Source organism: Bombus terrestris, chromosome 17, assembly GCF_910591885.1.
Source record: "Bombus terrestris chromosome 17, iyBomTerr1.2, whole genome shotgun sequence".
Classification (NCBI taxonomy): domain Eukaryota; kingdom Metazoa; phylum Arthropoda; class Insecta; order Hymenoptera; family Apidae; genus Bombus; species Bombus terrestris.
In genome coordinates, this window is record NC_063285.1 from 6,751,762 (window position 1) to 6,764,311 (window position 12,550).

General features: G+C 36.7%; 1 protein-coding gene across 1 annotated transcript; it reads right to left on the reverse strand.

Annotated features, from left to right (window-relative positions):
* Positions 1-249: 249 nt before the first annotated feature.
* LOC105666844 (putative fatty acyl-CoA reductase CG5065) lies at positions 250-3,474 on the reverse strand. Its single transcript, XM_048413675.1, has 7 exons — positions 2,753-3,474; positions 2,347-2,663; positions 2,000-2,247; positions 1,580-1,763; positions 1,121-1,306; positions 768-1,022; positions 250-696 (listed from the first exon to the last, which is right to left on the reverse strand). The coding sequence occupies exons 1-7, from the start codon at positions 2,996-2,998 to the stop codon at positions 618-620; spliced, it is 1,515 nt and encodes a 504-aa protein (XP_048269632.1). The 5' UTR covers positions 2,999-3,474; the 3' UTR covers positions 250-617.
* Positions 3,475-12,550: the final 9,076 nt, after the last annotated feature.

The following is a 12,550-nucleotide window of genomic DNA, read 5'->3' on the forward strand; positions in this document are numbered from 1 at the left end:
CTCGCGGCGTCGATTATTATAATCGTAACGGGAATTTACAACTCCCGTTGACGTGTTTCCTCGCGATTGCGTCTCCCCGCGATTGGTCGAATTTACAATAGTTGTCGTATAATTATCTCTTAACTTTTGTTTGATCGAGGATGAAAAAAGTTTTTCCCATTATACGAAAAAATATTTATTTTTTATATTTTATAAATATTTATTGAGATTTTAATATACAAGTTATTGGTGGTGAATGTTACTATCTTTCTCTATATAATTCTTTTGTTGTTTAGCATTACATGAAGACATGTTGTAGAATTTTTATGTAGAAGTGATTTCTAAATACACACTTAAAGATCATGTATCAATGTTTGCAAATGTTATTATACTACAAATATCGAGGAGTAGAGAAATCATCATGTATGAGTTATTTATAAATCAAAAACCAAGCACATATAAATACACACATACTTATTAAGCAATGTCATAAATGAATTTAGTTAGAAATGAGATTTAGTTAGACGAGTGGAAAGATAAAATAAAACGGATAAGAACCACTTCTTTATAAAATTATATAATATTTATATTGTTTTTGGTTATATTGCTTTAAAGAGAAGAAGGTAACGATCATTTAGTCAATAAACAACACATAATATTATCAATAATAACATTATTATACCGGATATTTTGGTAACCTGATGTATCCAGTACAACCTGAAATAACCGAAAATTTATGTATTTATATTTGTTCCTATTTTTTTATACGAAGATACTTTTATATGCACCTTGATAACCGTTGTCGGGCTGTTGACTTAAAGTCTCCTTTCGAGGTAAATTTCCTAATTCCCATTAGGTAAATTGCGACATATTTTTCCCAATTCATATCCCGTAAATCTAGTTTGACCATATCGCTATCGTTCAACATTTTTACCTTCCTCGCCAAGTTGGAACAGTTATCCCTTTGGAAAGTCCATTCGTTTAAGGCGAAATATGCTACCAATGTGAACAGCTTATTGCCATTTTTGAGAAGTTTCATCATTCTGAAAATATCATTTTTAACCATTATTATAGTTTATAGATGAAGACAGAGATTATCCCAGAAAGATTGTCGTTGTTCAAGGATCGAAAGAATACTCACATTGGTTTACTACCTCGGAGCTTTAAAAAGATATCTATGACGAACGCAAGCAAAATATATGGAATTACACTCCGAACCTTGTAAATATATCTATTAGCTATTATTGGACAACCCGGGTACCATAGCGTATCGTTCAGTGGCGTTTCTATGCTACATTTCACTATGGCATCTCTCATCTGACCCCATCTTGCCAATTGAACCAATTACATTTGTACAATTAATCGAATTACGCTTAAAGTAATATTTATTGCTATTCGAGTATCTCAGGAAATATTATGCAATTAAATAAGTATTATATTATATCACTATTTTCCTAAATTAACGTATTGAGATCAAAAATGGACTTTTGCATTCTATGTTTGTTTGCGATTTGTCCACATTACTTAAATAAACAGAATTTTTTGGAATACTGTAAGAATCGAATTACATGAGTTGAAATAGATTCGTAATAAATTTTACCTAAAAGGATTAGCGTTACTCGTGCAGTTGTAAACTTTAACTTCGTGCTTAGGATGTAGCGTGACATGCCATGCACTACATATTATCATGTCGACTACGAAATCCAGAGGCACTACATCCACTCTTGCATCTTTCCTACCGCGAATTGCTGTTGCACATCCTCTGGCGATTAGTAGAAGGGTACCTGGTAACATTAAATTGGTTGAGAAGTTATTTGTGATTTTCGATTGGCAGAAATGTAATGCTATATAAATGAGAATGAATTTTCGTAATTGTGAGGAATAACAAATTTGAATTATAATAATCATGATCTAGTGGAGAGTCTCTCATTTATCTTCTCATAAACAAATCAATTAACTCCACTTTTAGGAAATGTAAGGAGTATTGAACAATTACTATTGAAAAATATCTCTTAAGTACCTGTAAATCCTGAAATATTCTGTATCCAACCAGGACATGGTTCTTCCAATGAGGCGCCAACTATGCTTGGCCGCACTATAGCAACTGGCAAATCTCTGCACCTGCTTGCTACGATTTGCTCTGCTAAATTCTTACTGAATGTGTATGTGTTTGGATAAGTTTTTAAAATCTTTTTTTCTATTTCGTTGATCGACGTTTTGTCGAATTTGTCACACATATCTATTACTTCCGAAGGTTTCAAGCTCGTGCTGCAAAGTTAATAATATGTGAATATATTCTTCACGCTATAATTACAAATATAATATTCATAAACCATGGAACAACGTTTGCGTATAACTTATTCTTACGTATAAACTTTTTCCCCGATCTCATGTAGATTCGCATTACTATAAGCTGTGCTAACGTAGACGAAGCTAATCGGATGCTTTAGTTCGCTCCAAAGCTCGATGACACGAGCGGTACCTTTTGTATTCACATTAACAGCCACGTGTAACGGTTCGTTGAATCTCACAGTCGCCGCGGCGTGAAACACTATGTTTACTTTCTCTAACAACAGATTTCTATCTTCTTGCGAGAGACCTAAATTCGATAGACTCATGTCACTTTTAACTGGGTAGACTTTATGGAAAACTGAGGGATGTTTTGCTTTGATGTCATCGTACATCTGAAAACGAAAATTCCAGAAATGAGATTTAATCAATTTATCTCCTGACAGGCTTAAACATTGAAAGAAACAAGAATATATTTACGAACGGGATCATCTATGAGCTTCTTAATTCGTTGTTCTATCGTTTCGTTAGCTTTTGCGCGAATAAGTATAAAAATGGTAGTGATGCGCGGACACATGCGGAGCAGCTTTTCCAGGAGACCTTTTCCAATGAATCCGGTTGCCCCAGTCAAAAGAATCCCACTACCGGCGTAGAACTCTTCGAGAGTATTCGTCTTATTCAACCCTTTATTGATCGCATTTTCATTTCTTTCTTTATTGACTGTATCCATGTTTCAGGATCTTGACACTTTCAGTTCCAATATTTGCTATAGATTATCATTCCCGACAAACAGTAAGTGGAAAAATGTGTTAAATGATATACCATATTGGTTATAGTTGAAATCTTTTTATATATTACCTTCTAAAGAAATCTACGTAATTCAATAATTATTGGTTCGTTTTGCATGAATCAAATAATTGCGTTAGGTCAACGATATTCGATTAAGTAACGATAATATTTCGAGTCTAAGTTTAAACATTCCTTATGTAGTTTCATTTGACGTCTTCATTTTTTATTTCATGTGTATGCTTGTGAATATCATAACATACAGTGATCAGTAATTTGTGTGGGAAATGTGTGTAGGTCATGCGAGACAGTGTTAGCTCACATTTAGTAGCTCCTCGTGAATAGTTAATGCGTATGTGATTCTGCTGTCACCCCCCGTGACAACATGCTCATGTGATATCAGTATTCATATATTTCATATGTTCTCTTCATTCATTAATTATTTATGGTGGCAAAAGGAGGAAAATTTCTGATATTTTTATTTTATTGTATCTTCAAGATTTTGCAACCAAACACCCTGTATAAGTAGTCCCTCCCCCCCCAACCGATTTTTTCGAGCATCCATTATTCGATTACCTTGATACTGGAACATTTTATTATCCGAATAGAATATTGTATTTCCTAATAGCGGATGCCTCTTCTATTTGAAATATGTACTGTATACATATTTTATTAGTGTTCATGTACAATGTATTCTAATGTATTCTTTTATTTATTCGGTTCAGTGAATTCCGAATATAAGACTTTAGTATGGAACTAATAATGCTCTAGGTATCGAAACAAAACAAAAGAAAAACTCGAAAGTAATGTAAATGCAATATAAGTAACGAATATACATAGTGTTGGATATTTAACGGAACTGTCAATCAATGTTAATCTGTATTTGAAAAAATGAAAATTCATATAAAAGTGATTGTTCCAATATCCGAACAGTTTTGTCGCCCTGTTAGTTTTGACACCGGAGGCTCTACTGTATTTCAAATTACCTGGTTAAAATTTTATTCTCACAGCAAACTGATGAATGTGATAGTGTAAATGAGAACAGCGGTCAATGAAATTAACCAGAACATAATATTCCTACATGTTATATGTCATATATGTAGTATCGTGAGGAAAAAGCCTGGCTAGAAATCGATCAAAACAATGTCGTCTGTCCTTCGGTTGTTAGTTTACATAGGGAAAAAAGCCTATGTGACTAAAGTCACCTAGTTCTTGAGGAGCGTTAACAGGACGGGATTAGAGAGGGGAAAAAATAACGCCAACGGAGGAGGACGGTTTGAATCTAAAAGAAGTTGTTATTGGTCGAGAAGCGTTGGACGGTTGATCGAGAAGGAGAGTAAGTTGAGAGTTCAAAGTTAATCGAGGAGTCGAAGAGTAGAGTCGTTAGCGTTGTCGAGTTGCGAGAGGTGTTAGCGTTGTTGAGAGTGGAGTTGTTAGCGTTGTCGAGTTGCGTGAGTTACTAGCCTAGCTGAGAGATTGAGTTGTTCGCGTTGTTCAGTTGCGAGAGTGGTCGAATTAGAGTAAGATTGTTACATTTAGTTCCATATTAAACAATCATCGTTTTCTGTCTCATTAATATCTGTATAACTAATTTATTGTAAATAAATTACAAATTGTAAATAGTATAAGGAAAAATTTATACCTAAATTTCCACGATACTACATATATTATATCTATATTTTTATGATGATTTTCACATATCCTGTAATTTTAATACGTTCATATTTATGTATACGTTATTATGTATTATATCTGTCATTGTATGCATATATATCTATATTGCTTTGTACATATGTGTAATATATATTTATATTATCATGCTTATGTATGTTACGTTGCATTACATTCTACGTCATTTATTTTTGTTATTTTTCTGCTTGATCTTTACAATACCAAGCCTTTTATAGCACAAGTTGTTGTGATATAGAGATTTGATACGTCGAGTATTGTACACGCACATCTATATATAGTATAAAAGTGAAGAAAATTAATATAATCAACTAAAAACAATTTTGTAAAAATACTGAACATAAAGCCCTTTTAACTCACGAATCTCTATGAAACGATGTTTACATTGTTATTCGAAGAGATATTTTGACGCAGCATCTAAATAATTAGAAAGTATAATTATAAGGAATGTAATAAATATAACAAGAGAAATATATTGTATCACGATGTAGAGCATTTTGCTTAAATTTAATAAAATAATTGCGTAATTAAATACCCTCTCTACTACCATTTCATCGTTTCTTTTAAATATAATCAATATTATACATGTATACTTCAGTTTATTTCAGTTTTATTACTAAACCAAGGGATCTAACCATTTAAAATTTAAAATGGCTGAAATATCTCGCATGATTAATGTCACCGCGGAGCGTATTTTCCGATACATTCCGATATATTCCGTAAAATTATCCGATATCTCGTGCAACTATCTCGAAACGGCGAATGTTCCGATTACTGATTGATTGGTTGGTTGTAAATTATTGAAAAATCGCAATAATAAACCAGTTTTACTGGATAAAATGTAAAATATAAGATAAATATTTGAGAATCCAAAAACTTCATTTAAGCTATTGTAGTAATTAATGACCCGATGATATCTTTGATATATATGATAGTGGTAATAATGAATAACCTTTAATGAAAGACACAATTGAATACAAAATAACAAGGAATCGTCTGTTACCTGATAATATTTCCACTGCGTATCGTTAACCAAACATCGAACAAAAGTGCGATTTCACGATTGTGAATACCGGTACGTCTGTCGCAGCACTCTAACGATATTCAATGTGTCGCTCCTCTAAGTTCTCATAATACTATGAGAATTACTATACATAATACTATGAGTTCTCATAATACTATGAGAACTTAGAGGAGCTTATTAATACTAATAACCCCACCCTACTACTGAAACTGGATAATGATATGCGTTATTGATATTATTAATTAATTCATCTCCCAAAGCATTCGTGTCTGTGAAAGTAAAAAATACGATCTGCGATGGCAATATCAACCACGCGAGATATACTTTAGTTGTGTAACATTCTCTTAGTAAAAAATATACATGTTTTTCGTAAAATAAGATGAAATATACGCAGATGAAGTGAAGTATGCTAATGTAACATTGATTACATATGTATAAGAGATACCATGAAATGGTAATGGAGAAATATGTATTACTCAATTATATTATTAAGTTCAAGTAAAATATCGTTCATCGTGATAAAATACATTACTTGTACGGATAATGGAGCAATCACTTTCATACGAAATTTCATTTATTCAAATACACATCAAGATCGATTGACAGTACCTTCTACACTAAATCTACCGGCACTTCGTGTACATCTATTCCTACTTTGTCGGGTCAAAATGTCCGATGATTAAAGAAATAACAGTTTTTGTGATTTAGCTTAGGTAACGATTAATTTATAACTGAATGTATATAAAACGATGAACTTTCAAAAAATTTCGTCCAAATTTGCTGTTGCTTGATTTCAAGTTTAGACTTACATAAAATTACACTTTCATTTATATAGAGACATATCTTCTGCAACCTCATTGCATATTCTACAAATTATCTTATTATCAAATGTACATTTGCCGCATACATATTTCCCGCATCTTGAATACATTTTCGTAATTTTGTAACATTTACAATTTTCTATTCGACAAGTTTTTTGTAGTAATGAATCTGAACTTGTTGATAGTTTCATTGCATGGTTTTCTCTCGCAATTCATTATACAAAAGTAATGTATGCACCAGGTTTATAACCACTTTGTGGATTTTCTATAAATCGGTCACCATATTGCAGATACCATTGCAAATTTATTGGCTTCATTCGCTCTTCTTATCAAATCATATAAACCTCAGTATTTCAGTAAGGTCATCTCTGCTCATTGTTTTTAAAAAAATGCAGGCCCCCAAACTTCATTCCAGAAATATGAGACATCTAAATCCCTTTGCTTAATATGTACCGTGGGCATAAAGCACAGCAATAAATACGTCTAGTTTTGTTGCATCTAACTCCCTCTTATTCCCCAATACTCTAAATGCTTCTTCCGTATATTTTATTCTATGATTCCTTATACGGTAATCAGTGATAAGAAAAAATGTCGTTCTCACTTGTCCTTATTCAACTTTCATTCGCTTATAAAGAACTTTTCATGTGTTTCCATGCTGTTTTCTGTTGCTGAAGTTTCTTGTTCATCGCACATTGAACATTCTTCCATGTCCGTTATTTTTTTAATAATTTTTTTTCGGAAAGTCTTGACATTTTTAGGGTAAATATTTATCATAGAATAATACCATGATCGGGATACAAAATTATTGTCAAATTATATATGCTTTACTTTTCCTATTATAACTACTTTACACAAAACGCTCTGAGATGCTTCCTTTCAGTTTTGGAGATAACAAGTTTAGATGTCGACTTATTGACTAACAAACTAAGATATATTCTGGTCGAAAGGACAGTAGCAAGTAAGAATATGATCTGCGATGGCGATATTCATAAGAAAATATTCATGAGTATTGGCCGTTCTCACCAACGGTTACACGAGGGTGGAATTGAGAAAAATCTGCTTTTTCCGTGTTTTGCCGCAATGAGCAGTATCCCCAAGAAACTTCTTAACTTTTAAAATGTTTTTAACAATTGACCGTAAAAAGTGCTAAATTTTATGGCGGTTGCTTAGGATATGCATTGAGTTCTTGGTTGATATGCTTTGACAGCTGATGGCCATCTAGATCGAGGGATGGATTGTAATACATGGCAAGATTACGGGCGTAACAGTTGTTATTATTTGTTATTACCGATTTTGTTTGTTGTCGGACCTTGAGATAGCCTTTTCTTTGAACTGATTGCATTTATTTTAAGAATAACTAAATTATTTTATCGGCTGGTCAAATTGACCGCCCGCAGTAGCCAGGACAGAATACAGTTTTTTCTTAGAAAAGAAAAAAAGTAATCTAGAAGTAAATACAGAAAAAAATATTGTATGCATGTTTTAGGAACCATGTTATGCCAGAAATTATAAAGCGATATGATAACGTTTAAATATGGTTAATTTTATATAAATGTTTGACAACGGTCAGTTTGACTAACACTGGTAATTTTAGTGTTAATATCTATGGATTCTATGTCTTCTTGGCTGTTAAGTTACATAATCCTTTCAACATTAGTAACTGTAAAAATTGACGTTTTTCTTGTACTTTGAGCCATTGAGGCCATTTCTCGAATGCCACACGCGGAACATCATTGACAAGGCACCTCCTCATTACAACTTCATTTGCAGTTTTACAGAGAGAAACCAGATCATTACATCAGTACATTCAAGGTCTGTGGTTATGGCTTTTCCCAACATTATATATATTTGTTAATTCTATTGCATTTACACCACTCTCGAGTTTTTGTTTTATTTTGCGCCAATAGCTACATTGCTATTGGTTTCGTATTAAAGTCTTATAATCAGAATTCATTGAATCAAATAAAGGAAAGAATACGTTAGAATACATTTTACATGAACGGTAATAAAATACGTGCACAGTAGATATTTTAAACGGAAAACAGTATCATTTACTGCAAAATGTGTTGTTCGGATAATAAATCGTCCTTATATTAGAATATTGGGATAATTGGTGCTCGGACTAAGACGGGCTTAAATGGGGACTCTACTGTATACAGTGTCACGATCTGGTGTTGATCTTCGACGTCTGTAATTATTATGTGTAAGTCCACATCTGGGGTTTCTCGAATTATATCTAAATCAAAACTGTAGTTGCTACCACCAGAAATAGTCGTTAAACTGTTCCGATTAGTTCGAATTTCATTCGTTGATTTTTGAAACAAGGCAAACATCTGAATGGAATACTTTCAAAAACTTGTTGGACCTTTATACAGCGCGGCACTATTTCGAATATACAAATATGTCGTGTTCTTGATATGTTTACGACAACTGAGTAGAATAAATTCCGAGATTTGTTGTGTCCAATTCAGCACGGCACTATGTTTACATTTCAAACTACTGTATCTTTGATGTTTTAATTCGTTAACTTAACCTACGATTTACGACTGAGAATTTTGGGCCGAAAACGTAAACAAGCTCATGCAGCCTTCGGGTCATTCGCACGACTTGTGTAATACAATGACTCGTACTATGCCCGTAATATTTATGTTTGGTCCGATAATCGTACTATGGGCTCTGCCCGTAATTGTAGGTTAAGGGATTAATATAACCGTATAGCTACCGTTAACTTCTTTCTTTTTTACGTGGAGAAAATCCGCACGGACACCATGCCACTTCTGGGGGGGGGGGGGGGGAGAGTGGTGTGGTAGTGCCGGACTCCAACCGACTAAAATCTCCACGATGACCGACCCAGTTGCGATCGAAAGAGGCCCGGGAACCGGTGCGAGCGACACACCGGGCCCTTCCCTCGCACAAAAAAGCATCGTCTCCGGAGCCGCCGTACAAGGCAGTCTGGTTCCCCTACCGGACTGCCTGGCGGTCCCGAGGCGATCTATCAGTACCTAACTTTTACCCCCACCGGGGGGAACGACGACCCTGGAGCGCCTTGTCCAAGCGTGCTCGCGGCGTCTGCCGCGCCCCCGCCGGTCGATCCTCTCGGGGTGGGAGCTCCGCACCCTCACTCTTTCCGCTGCCTCCTTCCGAAGCATAACCTGCTCACAGAAGGAGGTCACGGCCCTCCTACCTCTCTCGCTCGCCAACAGTGCCGCGAAAATCGTCTGTGGCGAGAGATCCCACCCGATTTCCGCGATGAGATCGCGGCGCAGCCGCGCCCACGCCCGACAGAACTCTAACGTGCGCTGCGCCGAATCCACGCTCGCATCGCAGTGGAGGCAACGCGCGGTCGCTTCCTTCCTGATTCGGTGCAAGTATTCGCCAAAGCATCCGTGCCCGGTGAGCACCTGCGTCACCCTGTAAGTCATCCAACCAAACGTCCCAGTTTGGAAGGACGGCCTCGAGAACCCTTAGCTCCGGCGCGCCCGCCCTCATGTCGAGGCTGACACGCCATCTGTCGAGCAGGGCCCGTTGAGCCCGACCCTCAACGTCGTCGCCCACCGTCTCGACCTCGTCCGACAGACCCTGCGTGTGGAGGTAAATTTCGCGACACCTCAGTGCTTGCAGTTCGAGCGAGGGGAACCCGGCGAGCTGCTGCCGCCGAAATGGTGCGGAAGCCCCTCACTACCCTGATGGCCACCGTCCTGTGCAACCTCCTGACCTTCAGGAGACTGCGACGGCTGGCCATCAAGTCCTCTGCCCAGATCGAAGCTCCATAGAGGAGCCTCGATCGCACCACGCCGGCGTACAGACGGCGCACTCCGACGCCGGGCCCGCCCAGCCGAGGCAGCAGACGTCCTAATGCATTCGCCTCGACCGATGGTGCCAGGCTCTCGAAGTGAGCGCGGAAGATAGCTACCGTTAACTAGCGTATCAATAGAGTCGATAAGCGAAATTTCAACTGCACCTTCGCCGCTATGTGCAGGAGTAATAGCACGGAGAGGATTAAAGTTTTCTTGGAAAATATAATCATTCTTAATATCTTCTTGATTGTTGACTATAAGAGTCAATAAATAATTTTACTCGAGTAAATGTGGTGTAAGTCCGAAATCGAAAAAGAAAATGTTGCAATGTTTAGTTTCTTACCTTGCTTATATGTGTTGTCGATCGCACTCTTGGACTGTCGTACGAAGATAGTGTAGTTGTTAGATGATTGACTATATTAATCGTTGATGATTGGTTTTATTTCAAATGCTTGGTTTTACTTCCTAACTTCCTTACTCAAAGACTATAGTGAAACAATTCAGAGCTTCGCAAAGACTACTGTTTTTCTGAACTTCATATTAATTCTCGACCAATTCTATACTCGACTTAACTGATTCTTACTGACTGAATGATCGAACCCTTAACAAATTTTTAACTGAGCGACTCTTACTGAACTGAATAACTGAACTGAATAATTGAAGTCTTGATAACTGATGTCTTGACAAATTTTTAGCTGACTGACTACTGTCTCTAAGTGACTACACTTATTTATGGTAAGACAATGATGGGCTAATTGTTACGTGATTATTCAATGCTGGCGCGAAGTTTTGGTACGTGATTACTTCTGCAGGCGCTGCACACTTTGGTTCTGCTGGTATCCTACCAATTAGGGTTGCAACTGATGTGGTTTTCGTGGAAGTATTATTCACTTTCCCCATTTTCTTTTACTAGTCCTTGTTGCTACATTCTTTTTGCAGTATTAGTTTCTGCTGATGCTAGGTTGTACTCTGCTAAACACGTGGTTAGCTTGCTGATGCCGGTACTTGATCCTTTGGCGCGTGCTAATTGTTTGTCGCTGTTGATACTGTGTGAAAAGGTCATAGCAGCTCATTTTCAGTTATCTGCTTATTGTACCATGTATTGTCATGGGGAGAACGCGTACGAGGCGGTACGTGACAGTGGACGTCTCTTTGTTCCTTGTTTCTATTTCCATATTCTTATATTTTAAATTTGTTCAGTAATACTGTTGTGTCTTGGATTATTGATTTATTGCGATATTTAATTACTTGAACGCGTCGTATTACTTATTCCCTTCAAGATTTCTGTTTTTAATTCTATATACCTAGAGTTGTAGCTCGTGCAAATCGCGAGGTACGGCGTATTTCGTTACGGTTCGTGTGGGCGTGAGACCTCAACGAACGAAATCGAACAAATCGTGAGCACCAGCTTATCTTATACAAGTCGTAGCAAAGGAGATTGTGACATTCGAAATCGCAATCCATCCTGCGTGATGTTTTCTAAAAAAAATTATCGATTATAGTTTAAACCTGTTTACTTATTGAAATCTATAACGCCGTATCGCAAATATGAGTCCTTTTGCTTCCATAAATAAATAATTCAACGCGAGGAAAGAGCCAGAAATAGAGATAAGGATACAAACATTGGAAATTAAAAAGAACTCAATAAACCTAAGGCCCCGCCATAAACCGAGTCTTATTAGCTTGCAGGAACCTTTAATCCTGCAAGTATTTTCGGTTTATAACTGGTATTTATAGGTCCTTAGGTCTATTGTACGTTCTTCCAAATTAATACCTCTCACCGTTCCTGCATCTCTAAGAGTTCCTTCGTCTCTCTCGGTGCCTAGAGTTCCTGCATTCCCTATAACTCTCACCGTTCCTATATCTTTCAGAGTTTCCTACAACTCTCAAAGTGCCTACAAGGCCTAGAGTCTCCTATGGCTCTCACAGTATCCAGAAGTCCGACAGCTCCTACAGCTCTCACGGGCCTAGAGCTCCTATAGTTCTCACTCTCTCATCTAAGGATAATCCTTCTCTTCGTTATCTGTATCTTAATCAACGGCGTTACTACTTTGTGTGATTGCATAAAGTGTTGGAAGTATATATTTTTATAACTCTGTGAATCCCAGTGTTATACCACAACAACTACCCCTATTATCCTAACCGAAATAAGGGGATCGAACTAT

Coding starts and splice junctions, on each gene's coding strand:
- LOC105666844 (XM_048413675.1), bottom strand. CDS start 2,998: ATGGATACAGTCAATAAAGAAAGAAATGAAAATGCGATCAATAAAGGG. Junction 2,664..2,752: donor AGAAGCTCATAGATGATCCC/GTTCGTAAATAT, acceptor TTTCGTTTTCAG/ATGTACGATGACATCAAAGC. Junction 1,764..1,999: donor GAATATTTCAGGATTTACAG/GTACTTAAGAGA, acceptor TAATGTTACCAG/GTACCCTTCTACTAATCGCC.